Source organism: Magnolia sinica, chromosome 5 (genome assembly GCF_029962835.1).
Source record: "Magnolia sinica isolate HGM2019 chromosome 5, MsV1, whole genome shotgun sequence".
Classification (NCBI taxonomy): domain Eukaryota; kingdom Viridiplantae; phylum Streptophyta; class Magnoliopsida; order Magnoliales; family Magnoliaceae; genus Magnolia; species Magnolia sinica.
Window position 1 is genome coordinate 49974957 of NC_080577.1, and position 25442 is coordinate 50000398.

At 39.8% G+C, this 25442-nt stretch overlaps 1 protein-coding gene and 1 long non-coding RNA gene across 2 annotated transcripts; one reads left to right on the forward strand and one right to left on the reverse strand.

Moving 5' to 3' along the window:
• Positions 1–3528: 3528 nt before the first annotated feature.
• LOC131247042 (inositol 1,3,4-trisphosphate 5/6-kinase 4-like) lies at positions 3529–19730 on the forward strand. The gene is made up of 8 exons (XM_058247486.1): positions 3529–3651; positions 11122–11199; positions 13034–13208; positions 13643–13734; positions 13850–13921; positions 13999–14124; positions 19566–19679; positions 19725–19730. Exons 1-8 carry the CDS (start codon positions 3529–3531, stop codon positions 19728–19730), a joined length of 786 nt encoding a protein of 261 aa, XP_058103469.1.
• A 370-nt stretch (positions 19731–20100) lies between these two features.
• On the reverse strand, positions 20101–20432 carry LOC131246037 (uncharacterized). Its single transcript, XR_009171115.1, has 2 exons — positions 20263–20432; positions 20101–20210 (listed from the first exon to the last, which is right to left on the reverse strand). It is a non-coding gene; the product is annotated as an uncharacterized LOC131246037 (long non-coding RNA).
• Between the last annotated feature and the right edge of the window lie 5010 nt (positions 20433–25442).

Consider the following 25442-nt stretch of genomic DNA (forward strand, 5'->3'; position numbering starts at 1 on the left):
AACATATCTGCTTCTCAAAGTAGGAAAGTATTGTCAGTGAACTGAAGGTGGGATATTGGGGAACTTGCTTTCTCTAACATTGAAACCACGAATGAGATTAACTTACTTCATTTTCTCACCATCCTGCCCAGAACCTCGGCTACCACTAGGAAGTGGAACATGGAGAGTGGGTTCCCTTGATAAAGGCTCCGTGAGCTTTTGAAGAATCCTTTGGGAGAGTTGTTCACCAACACAGGAAAGGAGGTTGACTAAACGCATTCTTGCATCCAACCTCTTTACTTTAAACCGTAGCGCAATTGACCCATCATGTAATCTAGAAAATTCCAACTCCATCCTTGTGACGAAAATCCATGCATTTGTGGGTGATGAGTGTGCTGTCCATGAGCTACACTCTTTCAATGAAAGCACTTTGGCTTTTCGAGATGATGCTCGCTAGAACCCTTTGAAATTTGGATGCTAAGGTTTTTGCAAGGATTTTCTAGGGCCCCCCAATGAGGTTGATCTGTCTAAAATCCTTAATTCTTTTGTACCTACCAACTTAAGGATAATTGCAATAAAGAGGCCCCCTGGCTTTGTTGAGAGGGTGGGCTAATTGTTTCTAGTTTCTTTTAGTTTCCTTTTTCACTTTCTATATTATTTTGCCTTTTGGCGTTTTTCAATAATATCACATTCTCTAAAAAAAAAAAAAAAGCTTTGCTAAGAGGTGGCCCCTTTCATAGAATTCCTTCATGAAGTTCATCATGTCTCCTTTCACCAAGGCCGACAAGACACGATAAAAGACCATTGGGAAGCCATTAGGACCCAAAGCCTTGTCTGTCCCCAAATAGTCAACTGTAACTTTGACTTCTTCCTTAGAGAAGGTTTTTTCAAGTGATTCAATTATAGCACTAGAGAGGTGGTTGAAGTTTAGGTTGTCTAACCTTGGTGTCTTCCACCCTTCGTTTCTCAGGAGGTCCTTGTAGAACTGTACCAGTGCCTTGCATATTTTGTCTTTCCATTCCACTTTCTCGCCTCTCACATCCAAGGCACTAATTTTGTTGTTTCTAGCTCGAGCACTTGTTATGCTATGAAAGAATTTAGTGTTTTTATCTCCCTCCTTGAACCAAGTTGCTTTTGACCTATACTTCCATTTGATTTCCTCCTCTTTTAAGCGATTAGCATATTCAAGAGATAGTTCAGTCCTCAAAATCCTTTCTTCATCTGTTAACTCAAATCCTACTTTTATGTTGATATCCCGAATGCCCTTCAAAATAATTTTAGTTTTCGCCTCCCGGTTCCCCATGACCTCTTTCTTCCACTCGTTAATTTTTTTCTTTTAAGAGTCTCAATTTCAGGCTTAAACGGAAGCCTACAAAACTATCCACCTTGAAGGATGCTCATCATTTCCAGATTGAGTCTAGAAATCTCTCCATTTTAAGCCATATGAGTTTAAATGCTAGTGATGCAGGATGGTTTAAACTAGAATGCATGTGTGAGTGCAGAAATAATCCAACGAAATAAATTAAACAAATCAATTGAAATATTCAACATTTCACATCATAGTAAAGATAATAACAAAGGAAACATGCAATAGTTGCAGACCATCATCACAATCCTGTAGTATCGTATTCAAATCATGCGTGGATTGGATCTAGCGAGGGATGAGACCTCCCAATCTTGCATGGTTTCAATTTAACAATCAATACAGCTTCTCTAGTCTAGGAAATCAAAGGATTTCTGGAATATGGACGACTGAAAAATCTGAGAGGGTTGGGATCAATTCTCAGATTTTCAGGGTTAATAGCAATCAAAGAATACTAGGCATTGAAAGAAAAGAAGAAGGTTGGAGGGCTAGAAATAGAATTTAGAAGAGGGGAGATTAGAGGAAGAGAAGATCTTACCACAAAGAAAGAGGCACCAAGCTTTTATTAAAAAAAAAAAAAAAATCGTTATTAAGTTTAGGGTAGAAAACACTCTATTTATAAAATTTGGATTTAAAAGAAAATGACTAAACTACCCCTATAACAAAAGAAAAAAAAAAGTTCAAAATAAAGCTTTCTAAAAAAAAAAATATTAATAATAAAAATCCTGCATAACATATCAGTCTTTTAACTCATCCTACACGTGTGTCCTCCTAATGTGGGGCCTTTAATTAATACAGGGACACATGTAAGGTCTTCAAAATCCTCCTTGGTTGTACTACGAACCATCGTCGAGCCATAAAGATATATTCGTCGGCCGCCTTCATCTTTGATAAACTTTGAAGGGTTTGATGTCCTCATCAGCTAGTCATCCTTGTCTACCTCTAACAGGATTGGGCAGTGGTTTGAAGTAGGCTTTGAAAGGCCCAGCTGTGAAGCTTTTGGAAATTTCTTCACCCACCTTGTTGACACTAAAAATATGTCAAGCTGGGAGCAGATTGCCTTCTCCTGCCCATTGGACAAGTGAAACTGACTCCACCCATCAGAAGGTCCATCATTTCAAATATATTCACCCATGCTAAGAAGTCCTTAATGCTACATGTTAATCTTCCTTTGTTGGACTTGTTGGAATTTTTTGGATGTGAATCTGATTATGTTGAAATCGCTTCCCACGCACCAAGGATTGTCGAATTTGCCACAAGATGCACCTAGCTCTACCCAAAAATTTGGTCGCTTCTCAACTTGGTTCTACCCGTATGTTGTCTGTCAAGAACATTCTTTTGAAACAGGAAGACAAATCCTTCAGTACCACTGAGACAGAGAAAGCACTTTACCACGAGTCTTCCTTTGTCCATACATTTGAATCCTAGGCAACTAGGATGCCCCCAACAGACCCCCACTACATCAAGAGAAACCCACGCTTTTGATTTAGCTCCCACAATGAGTCTAAAAGAGACCAGTTGATGTCCTGAAGCTTGGTCTATTGGAGTTGAGCCTTCAACCTTTGATATATATCTCTGATATGCAATCTCATCTTTCGAGAGCCCAACCCTCTAACGTTCCAGCTTAAGACTTTCATTAAGGCACCAATCTTCACCTCCTTCCCTTCCTCTCTCCTCCTGAGATACTACTTGAGTTGTAGTTAACCTCAGAAGCCAGGCTTATAAGTGCACGCGCCCCGCCCCCCCCCCCCCCCCCAATAACCTTTCGAGGACCTTTGACTCTTCCTTTGATTTGCCATTTGACACACCTAATTGTCACATGACACCCATTGCAACAATGCGACATAGTCTTCTTTGCGTCCACCAAAGGAGACGTTGATCTTTCTTCCTACACACTTCATTGCATCCATGATCCATTACTTACCTAGGTTGTTGCCCACTGCCTCTTCCATCATAACCTCCATGCTGAAGCTAGGATCTTCCGGCTAGGTATGGCAGGCCATTCAGAGATGCTTCCTTTAGTATCTTGGATCACTTCGATTTCTAATGCCTTCCTTAAGAGCCTTTCGTTGAACGAATCATCCTGCCATGCAAGAAGAAACACCCCTCCTTCCTTTGCCCGATCTTCCTTCTAAGCAAAGACCACCAACGCTCTACCCCCACTTTCTCTTGATTCCAGATCTTTGATGTTGGTGGCTTCTGCTTTAGGCATCAACTGCGAAGGAGTCTTTGTCGAAAGCGAAGCCAGTGTCAGCGCAAAAGACCAGGTTTCCTTCCCTCCGACTGATAAAAGCCTTATGGATTCACATGTGAGAAAAAAGGGCTATCCCACCACACGAGTCACTTCACAAGGGACACTCGCATGATTCAGGTAAGGCACGTGTAATGGTTGCATTAGCTAGGGTAGGGCTGGGACACGTGGGAGATTCTCTAACAATCGCACTTCACCTACTTGAACCAATGATTGTCACTCGACCCTCTTCCTAGGCGTGCCATACCACCCTTAAAAGCCTAGCCTCCATCATCATAGCTGCTGCAAGGTTGCCACATATTGGGCCACATGGTGAGCCTACCTGGCTCTAGCCGCCCCTCAAGCCCCTCTCTCTTGACAACGTACCTATGTGGCGAGGCCCTGAGCCGCTCTCTCCTACCACCACTGCAGTGGAGTGACCTGCTTCCCCATGTGGCAAGCATGCATGATTTCATCCGACTCTCAAGCCCTCCCTCCTGACATCACAGTGACGTGGCAAGACCTTGAATCACACTCTCTTGCCGCGAAAAGAAGAAAAGGAGGTAAGAGACAGCCTAAGAAATGGTGGCCAACTTAACGTTCTTGAACACCTCAGCAAGATCATGCTGGTGATTCTGGAAGCATCTTTCATTGCTCTCGCCCCAAATTGACCAAATTAAGGCCATGAAGGAGAGCATCCAAAGATTCCTTCAAAGCCAACCCCGCCTCCATGCTAAACTAGGAAGAGACCCTCAATAGTTCCAAGCATCACCCAACTACAATGGAATATGTCGAGGAACTGCTTTTATAATGCCCTCGAAAAATGCAGTGAATGAAGGCTCTCCCTCCCCAAGACACATGGTATGGACATTTGGAATGATCATATCCCTCATTAGTAGATTGTCTACTTTTAACACCCTATTCTTCTCACCTGCCATGCAGAAGCCATTATCCTAGGAGGGCCTTTGTAACCCCACACCTCAGTTGGATCTTTGAATTCTTTCCTGATCAGGGTATGAACTGCCTCATAGAATGATTCAATCGAAATTTTCCTGTCCCTCTTCCACTTCCACAACCAAGCATCGTGAATAGATGACAACCACAACTAGACCTGAAGGAGCTCCTAAATTTGTCATTTCATCTGATTTTGAATCTAACAAGTTTGTATGGCATGCCAAGGTCCATACCACCTGAGGTCCCACTACCTCGACATAGTCAAATATTCTAGCTTCCTTGTCCAAAGCAATGCTAGCCTGTTCAAGAAAATTCTCACCATAGGGCCTATACGTGCACTAGTCAAATCAAAATCTGATGCAGGATACCTCTCCAACTGAAAACGATATGCCTTTCTTGATGGGCTCTGTCGCTTGCACAATGTCTTTCCAAGCCAATGATACTCCGTAGTGGGACAATTCCTTAGTGAACCATCCACCCTATGCTTTCCTATATTTACACTCTATCATCCTTTTCCGCGAGCCCCCCACCTCCATCCCTAGTTAGTTTACAAAACTTCATTGCATGAGATGGAATTTAGTCTGGTATTCTGATCCTCTCCAGAGGAAATAACTGCAAATTTTTTTTTTTCCTCGATTCTTTCCAGAATGCTAGAAGACAATGGAAAAGAGACCTAGTATATTAGTATGTTGGACAATGCCACCTCGATTATCGTAATCCTTCCCCCAAGCGATATGCAACTTCTCTTCCAACTAGAAAGCTTGTGCTCAATCTTCTCGACTGCTTTATCCCGCAGGTGCTTCATCGGTTTACTGTTGCACACTGGGAGGCCCAAATATGTTGAAGGTAGGTTGCCCGCTTTGCATCCAAAAACCTCTGGCCTGAAACAACTTCCAAACATCTTCAGATTTTTCCTCACATTATCCACTTGGATTATGTTGGCATTGCAAAAAGGGTTAGTGTCATTGGCAAACCGGAGATGTGATATATGGAAATTGGCATTCTCCACTCTGAAACTATTGGTATTAGAATAACACGCTTTTTTGGTACTATTCTAAACGAAAGTAGAAAAAGTTGAATGTATGAAATGTTAGATACGGGGAGATTTGCAAATCCAAAAACCGTGTGCAGCAAGCTGTTAGCTTAGATTTTTTTTTCTTCTAAGATTAGATTGCTAGCTATGAAGATTTCTTTCTAGATTTCTCTGAATTATTTTTTCTTTATTTAGCTACCCCTAGGATGAATCTAGACAGGGATAGTTTAGTAATTTCACACAATAAGAAAGCCTATAAATAGGTAGCAGTGTAATACGATTTTCTTATTCCAAAAGGCAGTTGCTGTTCTCTCTTCTTCTTCTTCCAAAAGTTGCTGTTTTTTGTTTCATGGTGGCTGCAGCCACACGTCAGCAGGAAGCTGGGTTTTAGACCCAACAAAGTGGTATCAGAGCCGACGATCCTTGGGCCTCATCAGCAAGAGGCAGATCCTGCACTCCAAAAAATCAGTTTTTTTTTCAAAAGAAATCAGATTCCAGCCGCAGGTCTTCAAAAAAAACTGTATTGAAAAAAAATTAGATTGCAGCAAAAAAATCTGTTTTTCAGAAAAATCAGATTGAAAAAAAATCTGTTTTAAAAAAAATCAGATTGAAAAAAAAGTCTGTTTTTTTTTCAAAAAAAATCAGATTGTAGCAAAAATCTGTTTTCAAACAATCAGATTGAAAAAAATCTGCTTTTTCAAAAAAAATCAGATTGCAACAAAAAAAAAAAAAAAAATCTGTTTTTTATATAAAAAAAATCAGATTTCTATTTCATCCATCTCCCTTCATTTTTTTTCGAAAAAAAAAAGTCATTCCTTTAAAAAATAGAAAAAATGGCTAGCACAATCCAGCCGCAGGTTCCTAAGTTGTCAAAGGACAACTATGAAAAATGGTGCATCCAAATGAAGGCATTGTTCGGGTCGCAAGAATTATGGGAAATCATCACGGATGGGTATGAAGAACCCACTATGGAAGAAGAAGCCGTCTTCACCAATGAAGAAAAGATCACTCTAAAAAATCAGAGGAAGAGAGACAATAAAGCTTTGTTTCTCCTCTATCAAGGGTTGGATGAATCCACCTTCGAAAAGATTGCCGAAGCAATATCAAGCAAGCAAGCATGGGATACCCTTGGCACCATCTTCAAGGGTGTAGATCGAGTGAAGCGGGTTCGCCTTCAAACATTGAGAGCCGAGTTCGAAGCAACTCACATGAAGGAAGGTGAGAATGTTACTGATTATTTTTCGCGTTTGCTCGTAACTGTCAATAATTTGAAAAGAAATGGTGAAAAGATTGAAGATGTCCGAGTTATTGAAAAGATACTTCGATCCCTCACAACCAAGTTTGAGCATGTCGTTGTGGCGATCGAAGAATCAAAAGATATTGAGAAACTCTCCATTGAGGAGTTGATGGGATTGCGCTGCAAGTTCATGAGCAACGAATGCAGAAGAATAGCCAGTTCCATGCCGATGGAACAAGCTTTGGAGTCAAGATTGACTCTTAATGATAGCAATGGTGGACGTGGAAGTTCACAACGTGGTGGACGGTTTGCTAACAATCGCGCAAGAGGCAGAGGGCGCGGATACCAACAAAGTCATGCCCAAAACCAATAGAAAAATACCAATTTCCATGGAAGAGGAAATGGTAGAGGTAGATCTATGCGTGGACGGGGAAGTACAAAGAACATCCAATGCTATAATTGCAACAAGCTTGGCCACTATGCATCTAATTGTTGGAGCAAGCCGATGAATCAAGACGAGCGATCCAACTATGCCGAAGCATCAGGACATGAACAAGAAAGCTCCACACTTCTCCTTGCACAAGAGAAAGGTAGTGATCAGCAGGACGTATGGTATCTCGACACGGGTGCAAGTAATCACATGTGCGGCGACAAGAAACTCTTTGTGGAACTCACAGAAGGAGTTCATGGTGATGTAACATTTGGAGACTCATCAAAAACACCAGTGAAAGGTAAAGGAAAATAACTATCTAATGAAAGAACATTCAAGAACCCAAATGGTGTTCCAAACTATATCTCCAATGTGAGGTACTCAAATGTGCCTAACCTCCATGAAGAGTAACATACGAGTCTCGACAACTCCTCGAAAAGGGTATGTCATACACATGGAGAACTCTTCTCAATAGTTTTGGTTTCCTTTTTTTAGAGATATGCATGGACGTTTGATTGTAACAGTCCAGATGGCAAAGAACCATATGTTTTCTCTCCATATAAACACAATGCTTGAGAAGTGTTTTTATGGAAAAGCAAAGAATGATTCCTGGATGTGGCATCTTCGCTTTGGCCATCTAAATTTCAATGGCCTGAAACTTCTGTCATCATCAAGCATGGTGCATGGCTTGCCTACTATTGAAGCTCCAGAACATGTGTGTAAGGCGTGCACACTTGGAAAACAACAAAGGAACTCCTTTCCGAGTGGAGTATCCCGAAGAGCAAGAGAACCGTTGCAGTTGGTTCACACCGACATCTGTAGACCATTAGATTCAATCTCTCTTGGAGGTAATAAATACTTTATTACCTTCATTGACGATTTCAGCAGAAAATTATGGGTGTATGTACTCAAAGAGAAGTCTGTTGTTTTTACTATTTTTAAAATTTTTAAGGCCCTTGTTGAAAAAGAAAGTGGTCTTAAAATTAAAACCCTTCGATCTGACAGAGGTGAGGAATACACCTCAAATATTTTTTGAGAATATTTCAGGGAACATGGCATTAAGCAACAACACACTACAGCATACACGCCATAACAAAATGAAATTGAACAACGGAAAAACTGCACTATCCTCGACATGACGAGGACCATACTGAAGAAGAAAAGCCTGTCAAAGAATTTCTAGGCAAAGGAAATTGTATGTACTGTCTATCTGCTTAATAGGTGTCCGACCAAGAGTGTCAGATTTAAGACACCGCAGGAAGCATGGAGTGGATACAAGCTGAGCGTGGCGTACCTTAAGATCTTTAGGTATGTTACCCATGCTCAAGTTCCAAAAACGAGAAGAAAAAAGCTTGATGATCATGGCGAGAAGTGTATCTTCATCGGCTACCGCAATGAGTTAAAGGTATACAAGCTCTACAACCCACTAACCAATAAGCTGGTGGTGAGTAGAGATGTGATGTTTTGTGACGAAGAAGAATGAAAATGGAGCGATGAAAATTTGGCTAAAGAAAAGCAGGTCGAGGTCGAAGAATATGAAGAAGAGAGACATGAGAATCAAGAGCAGACACCCACATCACCCCTTTCGGATCACAGAAGTCCAGGAGTACGCTCCATCTCTCCTGGAAGTACTTCATCAAATCAGAATTCATCCAGCACATCTTCATCCGATTCTCCTTCACCCTTGGCTCCCATTAAAATGAAAAGCCTCAACGACATCTATGCAGAAACTGAGGAAGTGGATTTACTCTACTTGTATGCGGACTACGAGCCTCTCACATTTGAAGAGGCTGTGAATGAAGAATGTTGGAGAAAGGCGATGGAAGAAGAGATTCATGCCATCGAGAAGAATCGAACATGGGAGTTGACCTCACTCCCCAAAAGCCAGAAGACCATTGGTCTCAAATGGGTGTACAAAATCAAGCGGAACGCCGATGGTAAGATCGAACGATATAAGGCAAGGCTCGTAGCAAAAGGCTACAAACAGAAATATGGGGTAGACTATGAAGAAGTTTTCGCCCCAGTTGCTCGCCTTGACACTGTAATTGCAGCTCATCACAGTTGGATGATCTACCAACTGGATGTGAAATCTGCATTCTTAAATGGGGTACTCGAAGAAGAAGTATACGTTGACCAGCCTGAAGGCTTTGTCATGCAAGGGGAGGAACACAAGGTGTATCGGCTAAAGAAAGCCCTATATGGGTTGAAGCAAGCTCCCTGTGCTTGGAATACATGGATTGATGACTATCTTCAGGAGAATGGTTTCGTCAAATGTCCGTATGAGCATGTTGTCTATACAAAGAAGAATGCCTATGGTGATATGCTTATAGCTTGTTTATATATATGTTGATGATCTGCTATTTATTGGGAACAGCCAGGCGATGTTTGAAGAATTCAAGCAAGCTATGTTCAAAGAGTTCGAGATGACTGATAGTGGATTGATGTCTTTCTTCTTGGGCACTGAAGTGAAGCAACAAGTCGGCGACATTTACATATGAACTGCCTCATAGAATGATTCAATCGAAATTTTCCTGTCCCTCTTCCACTTCCACAACCAAGCATCGTGAATAGATGACAACCACAACTAGACCTGAAGGAGCTCCTAAATTTGTCATTTCATCTGATTTTGAATCTAACAAGTTTGTATGGCATGCCAAGGTCCATACCACCTGAGGTCCCACTACCTCGACATAGTCAAATATTCTAGCTTCCTTGTCCAAAGCAATGCTAGCTTAAGGTACCTTACAATCACTAGGCCAGATATAGTCTACAGTGTTGGGCTTCTAAGCCGGTATATGAAAGCCCTAAAAGAGTCACACTGGCTAGCTGCAAAATGAGTACTGAGGTATATCAAAGGGACTACTGAGTTTGGTCTCTTTTATCCATACAATGATGAGGCGATGTTGTATGGATATTCTGATAGTGATTGGGGTGGTGACTAAGATGAAAGAAAAAGTACCACATGCTATGCTTTCTATCTTGGGTCGACAGTATTTACATAGAATTCAAAGAAGCAGAGTGTGGTCGCCCTGTCCACATGTGAAGCTGAGTATGTAGCAGCTTCATCCACTGTATGTGAGGCGATCTGGCTAAGGAATCTGCTAAAGGAGCTAAAGCATCTACAGGAGGAATCCACTGTTATATATGTGGACAACAAGTCAGCAATCGAACTTGCCAAAAATCCAGTTCAGCATGGAAGGAGCAAGCACATCGACACAAGATATCACTTTCTTAGAGATCAAGTAAAGCAGAAATTGGTAAAGCTGGAATACTGTCACACCACTGAGCAAGTGGCAGATATCTTCACCAAAGCATTGCCAACTGACACATTCAGGAGACTTAGATCAATGCTTGGAATGAAGCCGGTTTTGGTTTGAAGGGGAGTGTTAGATACGGGGAGATTTGCAAATCCAAAAACCGTGTGCAGCAAGCTGTTAGCTTAGATTTTTTCTTCTTCTAAGATTAGATTGCTAGCTATGAAGATTTCTTTCTAGATTTCTCTGAATTATTTTTTCTTTATTTAGCTACCCCTAGGATGAATCTAGACAGGGATAGTTTAGTAATTTCACACAATAAGAAAGCCTATAAATAGGCAGCAGTGTAATACGATTTTCTTATTCCAAAAGGCAGTTGCTGTTCTCTCTTCTTCTTCTTCCAAAAGTTGCTGTTTTTTGTTTCATGGTGGCTGCAGCCACACGTCAGCAGGAAGCTGGGTTTTAGACCCAACATGAAAAACACTGCATGCATATATCATTCTGCTTTTTTGTTTTGAATATCAATCCATTTTAATTTCCGAAATGATTGCCATTGTGCCATGCACATTCCAAAAAGTTGTGATCTAATGCAATTCCTTGGGACAGGATGTTTTTGACCCATATTCCTATTTTTATTGCAGGGAATTTCTTATGGGGAGGATGCTTCATCTCAAAAGGCGCACTTTTTCCTTAATTTCTTGTGCGTATATTGCATCTGGGTACTGGCTTAATCATCAAGTTCAAACATGCAATTGCTTTCTTTTCCATTTAAGGTATTATGATGGATAACCAAAAGAAATGACACTATTTGTTTGGCCCATAAATTCTGCAATCTGGGCCCACCTTTCAAGGACCTTAGTCATGGTTCGTCCCGTCATGGGATGAGCCATGCCCTAATATCTATCCTATCAATTGTCTGTTGACACCTAAAAAAATGGCCCAAATTTGACTTGCGCCAATTTTGCGGGATGCCACGCTGACCTTGAAATTGCCTCGCACTCTGAGAAAGCAAGGGCGCACTATTTCATGAACAGGCTGCGCTGTCTTCCAAGCTGGAGCACAGGATGTTGTTTTCTTCCTGCAAACCAATCTGTGAATGAGCCTTGCTGAGATTATTAAGTCAGTGCTGAACCTTTCAGCATTCTGCACTCAACTAAAGATTGAAGCACCATACCACCTCAGCACGCCACCTCACTCTGCAACTGGCAGCGTGGCGTGGGAAATCAGTAGAGGGGTTTGTGCGGGTCGCATTCTGAACTTAGTGCATGCTGATGGAAAATTGACTAGTCGTCCAATTAGGCTGTGACACGTGTCCATTCTCATTCCTTGGGTATCTCATGCAAATATGGTGAGAGAGAGGGTGATGGTTTACCATGTCATCTTCTTGCTAGATAGCGTCTAGTCTATGGAAAGTAATTCTGGTGGTAGCCAACTCATTCAGAGAGCATATGTCCAATTTTGGGAGGATAGTTGGTGTAGGGATTGCCTTTCAAAGGACGAGTTCCCACGGTGGTACAAAGCAACAAGGGAGAAGATGTTTTCATCTCTCAGTGCATTGCTCTGGAGAGAGGCCAAATAGTGTGGAACCCAATTTTAAGAAGAAATCTCCTCGGTGAAGAGATCAATGACCATGTTAGATTGATGGAGAAATAGTACAACCAAGGTTTTCAGTTGCGGAGGAGCATTAGATGGTTTGGAACTCATGCAAGTCCAGGTTTTTTTTCTTTTCCAGTCAAATCCTTCCACAGTATTCTCCAAAATGAGACCAGAGTCCAGCAAGTCACATATGGAAAAACCCGGCGCCTTCTAGAGTGGTGGCTTTTATGTGGTTGGTGGGTAAGAACAAAATTCTAACCATTGACAACAAAAGGTAGCAACATAGGACTCTCACTAATGAATGCATCATGTGTTTGCATGATGAATCAGTGGACAACCTTTTCATTCATTGTGAATTTACTAGAGTGGTTAGGGAGAAGTTCCTTGCGCTTTTGGACATCACCTGGGGAATGCCTAAAAAAATAGGGACCTCCTAGCTCTGTGGCATTTTCACGGTGGGTAAGGAAGAAGAAATTAATTTGGTGCCTCTTGCTCAAGCCATGTTGTGCTACATGGCTTGAGCACAACAATAGGACTTTAAACAAAAAGTCTGCTTCTCCAGTGCAAGTGTTCTTCAATGCTAGATGGCTACTAGTGGGATGGGCTAGAGCCACCAAGGATTGTCCGTTAGGTAATAGCTGGATTATCTTTCTTCATCCTCCATGTTCTCTTTCCCTGTTGCTTTTTTAATAAAATTTTGAGTTATCCTTAAATAAGGACTTCTCACTCATGAAACCAGAAAGTTCATGCCTTTCATGTTGTATAACCATCTTCGGAATGTCTTTTGACTTTCTAAACTGTTTTGTGACTTTTATCCTTCTCCATATATTGGGCGGTTTAAATGATGTCGATATCAAATTTGATTTGGTGCATCTTGCACTTGAAATTTTCTCTCTGGTGGCATATTAATTGTCCATTTATGGTAATGTCTTTGACAACCATTTCTGCATATTCTAGGTGGCCTTTCTTGCAAGGGTGGCAACGGCATATTCATTTGATAGCATTGTGTTGAATGCATCCGGTATAGATGACACTTTTAACAGAATATTGGTAGCTTGGAGTGGCATTGGGGAGACTTGTGTCTATGTTACTTCTAAAAAAGATGAAGGCCTCTTTCTTAGACTCAAGCAAGGTTGGAAAATCATTGTTAAAAGTGAGTATAAATTCACCTTGTTCTTTTAGGAATTACATCCCTGGTTTTTGTATTTTTGGCTTTTTTATTTTTTTTTTATTATTATTTTTTTTTTTTTACCTACCTATGGTAATCTTTTGACTGAGTATTCATCCGATCTGATTCACATTCTTAGATTCCCAAGTGTGCTTCCACCAAATTGTGGTTGATGTAGCACCAAACCTTTAACACTTGAGATTTGGGGCCGAAAATGTGGGAAAATGCTAACCCGTCTGGTTCAAGTTCCACTTTTCATGCTGCTACAAACACAAGTGTATTAGGTATCCTTTTGTGCTTGGGAACCCCTGCTGACTACATTTCGGTGGGACAAAATGCTCAACCCAAGCACATCAGCTTTTGTGGACTGTTAAACCCAAGTTCTTCATTCTCTATAGGTGGTGAGGATGTTGCAAGAGAAAATATAGAAGTGCTTTTTATCAATAAGCTAGAAGAGCTGCCCATCACTCTTTGCCGTTTCAGTAAAATGGTCATTCATCAAAGAGATTATGATTTCTGTACTTCTTGAACATTCGATTATTCAAGCTAACCGTATGAACAATTTACACACAATATAAATCATATTTATTATTACCTGATTTCAGGCAGTCCGTGACATATCAGTCATGAATGTTGTATACGAAATGAAACCTTCCCGTGAAGAAGATTTTTCAAAGGTGACGTTTCTACATTGAAGTAGTTAGATGATTGGGGATCATTTTCAGACTTCTTGCTTGGTTCATTGATTTAGCAGAGAGGTGCGTTCCCCATGTACCCTACTCAAAATGGATTGATGTTTGTTCCTCTCACATTCGATCTACCTTTAGCATCTCAAATACAAGAAGTGGATGTGATTCTCCATAAAGCAACTGATGAAATTGTCAGTGTCGACCCAGGCAGTTTCCTAGATTTTTCTAAAGGAATTTCTTTCTCCAAGGGTATGCAAGAGTTGGAAAGGTGATTTCCAGAAGCCTGTATACTTGCTTTATTGATGCCATACTAAATATGGTTTGCAGACCTGGATTAACAATTGCTTGTCATTCTATCCTTTTTCATTGCTTTCTTTAGTGCATTTTAGGCTGAAAATCATGCAATCCTAGTGTAGCTCATACTGTCCCATCCCAATCTCAAGTATAAGATGTTTGCAAGGTTTAAAGTATTGTCCAAAACACGGTACATATCTCATCTTGTCCATGAACAATACAGCTGTATCAGCCTGTACCGGGCCAATACATGACGATACCGGGTGATAAAGGGCCTTATTGGTGGTCAACGATTCGATACCAGATACACTGATTTAAACCTTTGATGTTAATCTTTTTTTCCTTTTTTCTTTTGGTCATATTATTGATAAGCTTTCAATGTATTTCGATATTTTATATTTTATTTATTATTATTTAATTATTTTTACGTTTTCTGCCTTGTAGTAATATTAATAAGTGATAACTCAATATTTTCTCTTCCAATATCATCTTATAACATTACGAATATGGAAGTATGCCAGGTTTTTCTGGGGTTGAAATGTTTTGATATCTCATGTCCATGTTTTACACCAGACATGATTATATCCAAGTCACATATGTGAGCTTGTAGGGCCCACCTGCATCATTTGCATTTAGCATGTTTCGTGGAACTGTTGTGCAGAGGAGGTGGTATGATTTTCAATAGAAAGAAATGGCATTTTCTTTATTTGATGCAGCAATGGTACATGTGGCCCCCCACCTCTTCGTCCCATAAACCATTGCTCTAACAGTAACAGGCCTCATTATGGTATTGCCACCCCAGCCATATAATGAAAATTGAAAAGACAGTCATAACCATGGCTCACATTTAACGGGGCCCAATATCACAGTTGGGGTCATCCCATGGGGGAGCTTTTTTGTGTCTCTTGTCCAGCATGGGGCCCATCAGTGAACAAGTTGGATCACCAAAAGGTCGATCCCACATCTCCAGTTTATTGGCCAAGCAAATGCTTCATCGAACACTGTATATTTTCTCTACGAATAGTGGGATGCTTGTTTGTGTGTAAGAATAACCTGATACGTGTGTCAACTGAAGTCATTTTGTGGAAGCTAGAAAATGAACAAGTCGTCTATCACTTGACAATATCACAGCAACAAACTCGCATATTTTAGATATAACTAGTGTTCGAAATATCGATACAATCAGTTGATATTATTGTTATCGCACCCCTGTGAGACGAAACCCTCGCTATAACCCCCATAAGATACCAAAAAACCCAAAATCCAGATATCGGCCGATATATTATCGATATCGCACGATATATTGTCAATATGGCCACAACCGACCATAAAAAGCTGCGTATATGTGAAGAATAAAAAAATAAAAAAATAAAAAAAGAAGAAGAAGAAGAAGAAGAAGAGAAATCGGAGAGTACCTGTATGCTGTAGTGAAGATCAGTGATCGGAGGTGGGCCATTTGACAGCAATTTCCTTCTTTCTTCGCTGATTGGAGAGCGTCTGTGGATATTTTTCCGAGATTCTGGCAAGAAATCAGGCCAGACTGAGGAAACCTCACCGCGAATGTTGCTCCATTCGTAAAGGAGATGGAATGTGAAGGAGAGAGGCGCGGATGGGTTTAATGGAAATCGGGACGTGTACTGAGTTACTCAGTACACTCTTATCGTACTGAGTAAACTCTATTGAGCCCACTGTGAATTCATGTGGTTTATCCACACTGTCCATACGTTTTTCCAGATCATTTTAGGGGTTGAGCCCAAAACTGAAGTATATCAAAAGCTCAAGTAGACCATACCAAAGGAAATAGTGGAAGTATTGATTTCCACCATTGAAAGATTTCTAAGGCCCCCGGTGATGTTTATTTGTCATGCAAATTGTTCATAAGATCATGCAGACATGGATGAATGGAAAACACAAATATCATCTTGATCTAAAACTTCTGTGGGCCCTGAGAACTTTTCAATGGTAGACTTCAATTCACACTATTTCAGGTGGTGTGGTCCACTTAAAATTTGGATATGATTAAATTTTGGTTTAAAGCCCTAAAATTATATTATAAAGCTAATGTACGGAGTTGATACAGTTCATGAATGATGGTGGGCCCCACAGAGTTTACTCAGTACGCTGAGTTACTCCGTACGCAATCCGCTTTGTAATAATCCGATCGGTGCGTGGTGCGTTAGTCAGTACGCTCTTATGGTACTCATTAAACTCACCTGGGCCCACCTTTAATGTATGTGGTTTATCCATGCCGTCCATCCATTTTTACTGATCATTTTAGGTGTTGAGCCCAAAATTAAACCATATCCACAACTCAAGTGGACCACATTACAAGAAACAGTATTGAATGAGCGTTTACCATTAAAAACGTTTTGGGAGCCATAAAAGCTTTGGATAAACCTAATATTTATTTCTTCCCTTCATCTGGGTCTTTAGGACCCAATCAACAGATGATGTCAAATAAACAGTACAGTGGGCCTTAAGAGGATTTTAATGGTGGATATCCAATCATTATTGTTTTCCTGTGGTGTGATCCACCTACGATTTACATCCCTATAATTTTTTGTATCAATCCCTAAAATGATCCGTAAAAATGGATGAAACAAATACATTATGGTGGGGCCCACAGAGCATCGACCACCAGCATTAAAGCAACTGACATTTAATGCTTTGTGCATTTTAATGCAACCAAGCTTATTATTTGGTGTGGTCCACGTGAGCATTGGATCTGCCTCATTTTTGTGCTCATTCCTTAAAATAATCTGAGAAAAGGGATTGACGGCTTGGATGTATAGATACATCAGAGTGGGCCCGCCCACAGAACTGCCCGTTTGGAGCTAGGGACGGGCGGGGTAGTACGCAATCCACGTCCGGACGCGGAAGGTACTGACAGGTTTCATAGCCAGATTGGCTATTGAAGTGACGCACGAAGTTCTGTGGGGCCCACCATGATGTATGTGTTGTATCTACACCGTCCATAGATTTGGGTATATCATTTTAAGGCATGATGCAAAGAATTAGTCAGATCCAAATCTAGAGTGGACCCCACCACAGAAAACAGTGGGGAGAGGGACACCCACTGTTGAAACCTTCCTACGGTCCACTATGATGTTTATCTGAGATCCAACTTGTTTATAAGTTAAGACAGACATGAAAGAAGGGAAAAAACAAATTTCAGCTTGATTGAAAACTTTTGTGGCCCTTAGAAATTTTTAATGGTGGCCGTCCCTCTCTCCACTATTTTCTGTGGTGGGGTCCACTCAAGCTTTGGATCTGATGCATTCTTTTTCTCATCGCCTAAAATGATATCTCCAAATGGATGGACGGTGTGGATACAACACACATCATGGTGGGCCCTATAGAACTTGGTGACATCACTTTAGGGTCCACCATATCATTTATTTTCCATTTGACATGCTGTAAATGTAAAATCCACCGTTCATCCAGTGATTCGTATATACAAAAGCTGCCTGATTAAAAAACTATGGTAGGCCATACCAATGGGAGGAATGTAAAACTGCTTCCAAATTGAGATGGAGATGATGATTACAAGGCACCACGCAACTCTATGTGGGTCTAGACTACAACTAGTTCCCATCATTGATATGTATATTTCTCAAATTTTACTTCTTCAGTTCTTCTTTTGCTTTTTAATGAATTGGTTGTGTTTTCATACATGACTATGATATATTTATAAATATCATGCATTCAATTTAAATATAATTGCATTAGTTCAGTTAAACATCGCATAAATTAGGTCCTTATACAAAGGAAACTTATTATGTGCATTTTTTTTTGAGATGTTATGATTTAAAAGTGTGTATTAAGGGCTTTTTTAACAATCCCCAAGGTTTCATTAAAAATTTCAACCATTTCCTCAATGTTTTCCAAAAAGTGCCATAAATTATGCGATACAAACGATACATAGTGCGATACCGATATTTCAAACACTGGATATAACCAATTTCATTGTGATAACTAATACAATTCAAAGAAAAAACCATCTTTCAAAATCATTCATTCTCAATGGTTAATTTAGGCAAGAAATAGCTGAGTTCCTTTATAACAAGGCTTGATTCTTGTGCAAGTATATTGAGGATCGTCTGGATTGTTGTGTTATTGACCCACTTAATAGTATATACCCTTTACTGGATCGGCTTAGGATCCACCATATTCTACTTGGATTGGAGGATCTCAATACAAAAAGTGGCTGTAGAATCCGAGCACCGCATTTCCTAAAGGTCTTTTAGTCATATGGTATTTATTTGCTGCTTAGATTGCACTATCTAAATGAATGAAATAACTACTGATGATTGACGTGCTTGTATTACATTTACAATCTTCTTGACACATTTTGTATGATTATTCATTTTCACAACTTGGGGTATCGAAATTTACGGATGCCAGTCGCCCAAGAGATCCGCTGTATTTAATTTGTAGGGAATGCCAACTATAATTGTGTGCATACATGTGCAGAAAACACTTTTTTTTTTTGTTTAAATAAATTTCTGTAACCATTGCTTCTAGGAAGAGTAAGGGTTCTTCACGACTGAATATTTTAAAGGATATTTGGGATCTAGGTAGAGATGTGGTTATTGATTTTCTTCATGTTCCTCATGGGGCTAATTAGGCAGTGAATAGTCTGGCAAGATGAAAAGTTTCTAGGACTAATGTGAGAAAAAAAAACTCTGCCCTTGCTTTGATGTTTTTTTATTATTTTTTTATATACGTTGATGAAATTTGGTGGAGATTTCTCACTCTTTGGAACAGAATGAGTGATGCCAGGGTGAATTCATAATCTTTTTCAAGCTTGACCGGAAAAAAAAGAAGAGTTATTTGGCACCTATCCCACTTTGCTGTCTTATGGTCAGTTTTGAGAGATTATAATAATAGAACCTTTGGTAACAAAGCCTACTTGTTTCTTTTTCAAGTCTTTCACAGGGCAAGGAGCATGTTTATTAATTGGGCCTTGGGGCATAAGTTCTTTACTGGTTGTAATAGGGAGTCCATTGATGTTTCTTAGGGGATGGCTTCGGCTTTGTTTTTTCTGATGACTTCTTGTCATCTTTGTTTTTTTGCTTAGTTTTGCAAGCCTTTTTCAGCTCTTTTTTTTTAAAAAAAATAAAAAATAAAAAATAAATTTGTTTTTTATTTTTAAATGCCGCCTTTCAATAAATAAAAATAAAAAGTTACCGTTGTCCATCTAATTCCCACCCTATCCGTTCTTGGTAACTTGTCCATTTTCATCACCTTTTGTGGTTTGACTTGAGCATTTGCAAATCCATGGCATTTAACACTGAAGGACCCTCATTCCAATTACATATGGTCCTTATATGTGCAGGTTGATAATTTCCATGAGCAGAATCTTGCGGAAAGACTATTGGAAGCTCAACTGTACTTTCCAAATATTGTAAAGCCACAAGTTGCTTGTGGAGTGGCTGATGCTCATAGCATGGTAAGATCTTATAGATGAACTTCCTCTATCTTTAAATGTTCTCAGCTTTGAAAAAGTCATCCTTGGAATAAAAACCTTAGTTTTGGGCTTCTTCTACCAAGTTGCTGCCCCCACTTGAAATTACCTCTTCCTAGGCTTTTACACTTGCTAACATTAAAACAAATGTTTTCCTGCCTGCTCACCTGAATTATCTCCTGCTGCTCCTCGTGCTCTGTAAAGTTTAAGGGAAAATCCAATTCCATGCAACCTGAGGATGGGATTTGACTCTGGCTATCTACCAAAAGAGGAGAAAGGCAAGACTGCTTTTGGAAGGATATTTAAAAATATTTACAAAAAAAAGAAGAAGCTTTTCCTAATGCTACTTATTTGAAGTTAAGTTCCACTTTGTTTCCTTAGTATTCAGAATAAGATTTTTTTAAAAAAAGGCTCAATATCTACTGTAGAAAGTTTCATGTTTTAGGGAAAGGATCCAGCACTAAACAGTTATATCTAAGTTAGTCATAAAGCATTGGATCTCCGTACGTATGGGCTCTATCATGACAAACAAAAATCACATCCTAGCCCTTGAGAGGAGGATTTTCACCCATTGACTGCCAACCATTGGTTGGGTGTTTTCCTTTTTTTAATTGTTCCAATTGGTGGTTGGGATCATCCACCTATGTGATTTTTGGAGTACTACCTATCCATGGTAGGGCTTAGCAGATGAAATGGTTCAAATCCTGCGTGAAGAGGTATGCCGTAATGGAAACAGTGGGCGTAACAATCCCACCATCGATTGACAGGTATCTAAATAGAATTTTTTTGAAAGCAAAGAAACAGTAAAAAAAAGAAAAAAAAAAAGTTTTAAAAAAATGGAAAAAATCCTAAGCAATTAGAGGATTCCAAATATGGGTATTTATTTATTTATTTATTTATTTATTATTATTATTATTAAACCATGGTTTTAATGGCGTAACAGTCTACTCTTTGGTGAGAAGGTTATCTCGGCCTGTTTGATGATTTCATGAACCTAACGAGTTTAGATTGACTGCAAAACCCTTAAATTTAATTTCCTAAACATGTAATATCAATGATAAAATTATATTAGCCATGGATCACTGATGCAGGACATGACATTAAATATAAGGTGCAAGATTTCAAGCTTTAAATCATACCAATTTCTAAACAATCACAAAAAAATTACGCCTTACATACATTCAAAACATTCAGCAAGGGGAATCTATGGGGTACAAGCCTGCACACGTTTAGGGCTGGATCAAGTAAAACTGTAAACCAAACAATACCCAATGGAGTGTAGATTCATCCAATCCTAATGAATCCTGCAAATGACTGTTCCCCAATTCAAGAAATTCACCATGTTTCAAATAGGGGAAAAAACTTAGGGTTTGCAAAAGTTGAAAATACTTAGAATCTGAGATTTTTTAGGGCTTGGGTTTGGGATTTAAGGCGAGAGAGGAGATAAATAGAGGAGAGAGAAGAACCTGAGAAGGATTCTGCGTGTGGACGGCAGGCCCACCTGGACACACATGCTTGGCTGTCTGGCCGCACGTGTGTGTGGCCCACGAAACTGAAAAAGGACTCCTTGAGTGTGGTTGGTTAGGGGAGGCCCACTCTCACACCAAATTTCGTGATGATATGCATTTCGGTGTGTGCGTGGTGTTTCGCCGAAGTTTCAGCTCCTCTGGCGGGTCAGAATTTGGAAATCTACTGTAGTGGAGAACTCGGGCACAAAAAGGAATAAATCTGAAGAAGGTAGGACTGTGGAAGATGATGGATGTAGGGTGGAAGAGATGGGGGATGATTTGGGATTGTTGTGGCTTCGCACCACGGCCGTTAGCCCTTCGAGGAAGGGAGAGTTTTGCACCCAATTAGCTTCTTCAACTCAAAGGGATAGAGAAGAAAAAATACAGAATTTTATTCATAAGTTTCAATAAAAAAAACCTACATGGGGTTGCCTATTTATAAGAAAACCCTAAACTTCAAAAGCCGCGCCATATATGCACTCTAAGACTTAGAGACGAAGTAACAAAAATAACAACTAATCAACGCAATCAAAACCGTTCATGATGTTTCTAATAGCGATAATAACCAAAACACAAAATCCTAGATCATTTAGGGTAGTGGGCCACGATCATGAGATCCAATTGTGAGATTCACATGATGATCGGGTCCACTCCAATGATCCATAGCACAGCCTCCTAGCTAAGAGGTCCTTCATAGATGTCGTCATCGATCCAGATCAATAGTGGGGTCTTCCTCTTGTTCACTCCCCAAGTATAGGATTGTGATGTAGTAATAAACTCGGTGAGACCGAGGTTGAATCCCAAGGGACTGATACCTGTACGTAATCTGAAACTAAGTAGAACTAGAACTAGACTAAGATGAAATCTAAATCAACTGTAATTTGAGAAATAATGATGAAATAATTATTTAAAACTTAAAGAATTCAGATGTAGGAAACTAGGGATTCAGAGGATCCACTTGCAGAGATCAGGGAGATCTACGGTCGATTCATGAACTCAACTGGACTTCGAGTCCCATCTTCATCCAGTTGGAAGATATAACCTGAAAATCAATTCTTAACTTTATTTAATCTAGTTTTCAAGAGATCAGACGGGTGTAAATTATAATGGATTCCATCACAAAACCATGCCCATGAGTTTAAGCAAACAATAGAATTAAACCAATTCACAACCAATCTGAGTGATGTATGAATGTTAGGAAGAGTTCCGTCATCCAACCATGCCTAGGAGACGATGGTGAACAACAGGGTTCCCAAATTCATAAACCCTATAATGCTAAGAACATGCTCAAAGTTATCGCAGATCTATTGTAATTTCAGTCACAACAAACCATTAAAAACTGAGAGCATTCCTATTAATCAAACTAAATCAACATCAATTTAGTCTAACATGAATCAAAGCCATAATATGAATCAAAATCATAGAATCATTCCCATCACACCACAAGCTTCACCTCTTAGCCCTAGCTAAGAGGTTTAGCCTACCATGATTAGGTTATCCTCAAATTAAAGTATAAAGAAAAAAATAGCAAATACAACTAAAAAAATCTTCTCCAACTCTGTCTCTTCTCTTGTATCCACATTCAAGCCCCCAAGCCTACATCTTTTTTTTTCTCTCTTTCTCTCTCCCTTTTATAGGCTGATGGAGGCGGTGGAGAATGATGCAGTGGAGTCGGTGCGTCTGTGCATAAGACCTCTCGCAGCAAGGACTTGCGTATCTCTGTTCAGCGCAGCGAAAAAGAAAAACACAAAAGCATCTACGTTTGGTCTGAATTTGATCTACTGACTATCCAAATCTTTCAAAACTGACTTCTTGGTTGGGGTCAAGACCTCCTTTTTACAATTTTGGACAGTCCAGATTGGTCGAATGGGCCATTCTGGAGGGCCATAACGTCATATTGCGTCCGGTTTTCACGGACGCACGACCTGCGCAGAAAAGTTACGCTGTGATGATTGGTGGGCCCCTGTTCACCGTCGGTGAGAAAATCCACTCCATCCATTAGCTTCTTGGCAAGATTTCGGGTGGGAATGAATGGTTTTGGAGTGATTTTAATATGGCCCACCTAGTTGATCTTACATCCATCTGATCTGTGTTTGAAAGGTTAGGAACCCATCATCGCTATTTCCTGGAATTGTGTCACCTAGGTGGTGATAAGAGGATCGGTGGGATTCCAATGGATGGTCCGGATCGGACCGTCGATGCACGGTGGTGGCCCACAAAAATCCAACCGCGGCTCCATTTCACGCCACAGGAAACATAGTTTCCTATTTGGAGAAGAGACTCGGTCAAACCAAGTTTTGACCGGACTCCCAGTCCAGTGTACCTCACGTGCACATGTACCTTATGTACATGCAATGTACACGTGGGGCCCATAGTGATGTTCGAGAGAAATCCGCTCCGACCATCTATTTTTCTACCACATTTAAGGAGTTGAAACCAAAATTGAAGTGTATCCAGATATCAGGTGGGCCCCAAATCAGAGTTTTATAGGATAATCTGTCCGTTGGGCCACTTCTACAAGTATCCAATGGCTGAAATTTTATGTGTACGGTTAATCTATGGTCCTCAGTCCATGTATAAAGTTTTGAGTCGATCAAATGGTGGGAACATTGTGATCTTGCATTCTGGACGTTTTTTAGGCCCGTTTAAAGTGAGTGGCTAGAATTTCTCTGATCTCTGGTATGTAAATCCTCAATATTGGTCCCATGAAGTCCCGTCCAATGCCTTGGTGATGCTAGAGTGTCAAATTCATACCTTTAGCATCCTTTTCAATCCATGCTCGTCAATTCTCCTTGCATCACAAACACGATTAAAATAACTCATTAAAACAGTATCATGTTCATAATTCAGGTAATAACTAGGGTCTAATATGCAATATTTGGCCCTCAACACAACCCCTAACAGCATTTTGCTAGTCCCGAGCAAAGTATGCGAAAAATAAATTGAGAATTACAAGACAATTTCTATAAACTCGAGTGATTTTTGAAAACAATCCAGAACTAGAAGTCTAAGATTTATAATTGTTGGCATTACTTTCTCCTGGAATCAAGCTCATGGTAAACTTCATAATCAAGTTCAAATATTAATCCATTAATTAAAACAATTCTAAACATTGAGTTCCATGAGTGTATAGTGTAATCTCGGCTTAACACTATTAAGATTCACTTCTCTATTTCAGGATATCATTGGTAACCACAAGAGAATTCATGATAACCTAAACCAAAACTTGATCCATTCTTCCAGCTTTTGATGATTTTCACACTATGTCAAATTTTTAAGAGTAAAGCCAAGGAGGGGAAATGAATCCTCACCTATAGGGAGCAGACCCATGGTGAAGACTAGTCGCCCAACCCTTTCCAAATATCGACCATGGGGAATTGGATCTACACCTATAGGGAGCAAACCTTTGGTGAAGTTCGTTCGCCCAACCCTTTCCGCAGGCAGCTATCTTGTAACTGGGTATTTTCTTTTTCTTTTATTCTTCTTATTAAACATGATGGACAAATTCCCAGGTTAGTTCCTTCCATGTTTAATGATCACCAAGTTACACTTCAATATCGAACTGAAACCTCAATATGTAAGCGAGATGTGGCATGTGAAATTATGACTCAATCAATATTTAAAACTTCTAATCATGGATTAATAGTTCGAACTTAACTGTGAAGTTTAACAGATACTGAATCCAAGAGTCATAAATTACCAACATCATGTATCTTATAAGTCTGAATCCGATATGGGCGTCCAAATCACTTCGAATTCATGCAAAAATTCAAAAAAATTTAAAAATTTTCACAATTTCTGCTCTTGACTAAGAGAACACTGATTAGGACACCTAATCTCCCACCCTCAACCTAAAATCTACATTGTCCTCAATCTAAAAGATATGATCATGTAATGTACATGAGATAATGAAATTGCAAGAGAAGTGATGGAAAGATAGTACCTGGACGAAGGGCTCAAGAAGCTTTTTCCAAGGATATATCAGCGTGAGAGTGGGTCAGCTCAAGAGAGAAATCAACAAAAGCAAAATAACAAAAATAACATCACAAAAAGAAGATCCTACCTATACCACTTCCACTGGTGCTCTCGATTGTATTTAGCTTATGCAACAAGCCTTTAAACCCTTAGGTTGCACCTAGTGGACGAGTTATAGTCTCGTGAGGGTTTGCAACATTGTTACCCATAAAAATTGAACTAGGAAAATGAAATGGAATAAAAATAAAATAAATAAATAAATAAA

Bases quoted from the DNA above. Each gene is read 5' to 3' on its own strand.
- LOC131247042 (XM_058247486.1), top strand. From the start codon at position 3,529: ATGTTGGTGGCTTCTGCTTTAGGCATCAACTGCGAAGGAGTCTTTGTC. The intron at 3,652-11,121 runs GTGAGAAAAAAG...TTTTTATTGCAG, and splicing joins AAAGCCTTATGGATTCACAT to GGAATTTCTTATGGGGAGGA. The intron at 13,209-13,642 runs GTTGGAAAATCA...CATTCTCTATAG, and splicing joins CTTTCTTAGACTCAAGCAAG to GTGGTGAGGATGTTGCAAGA.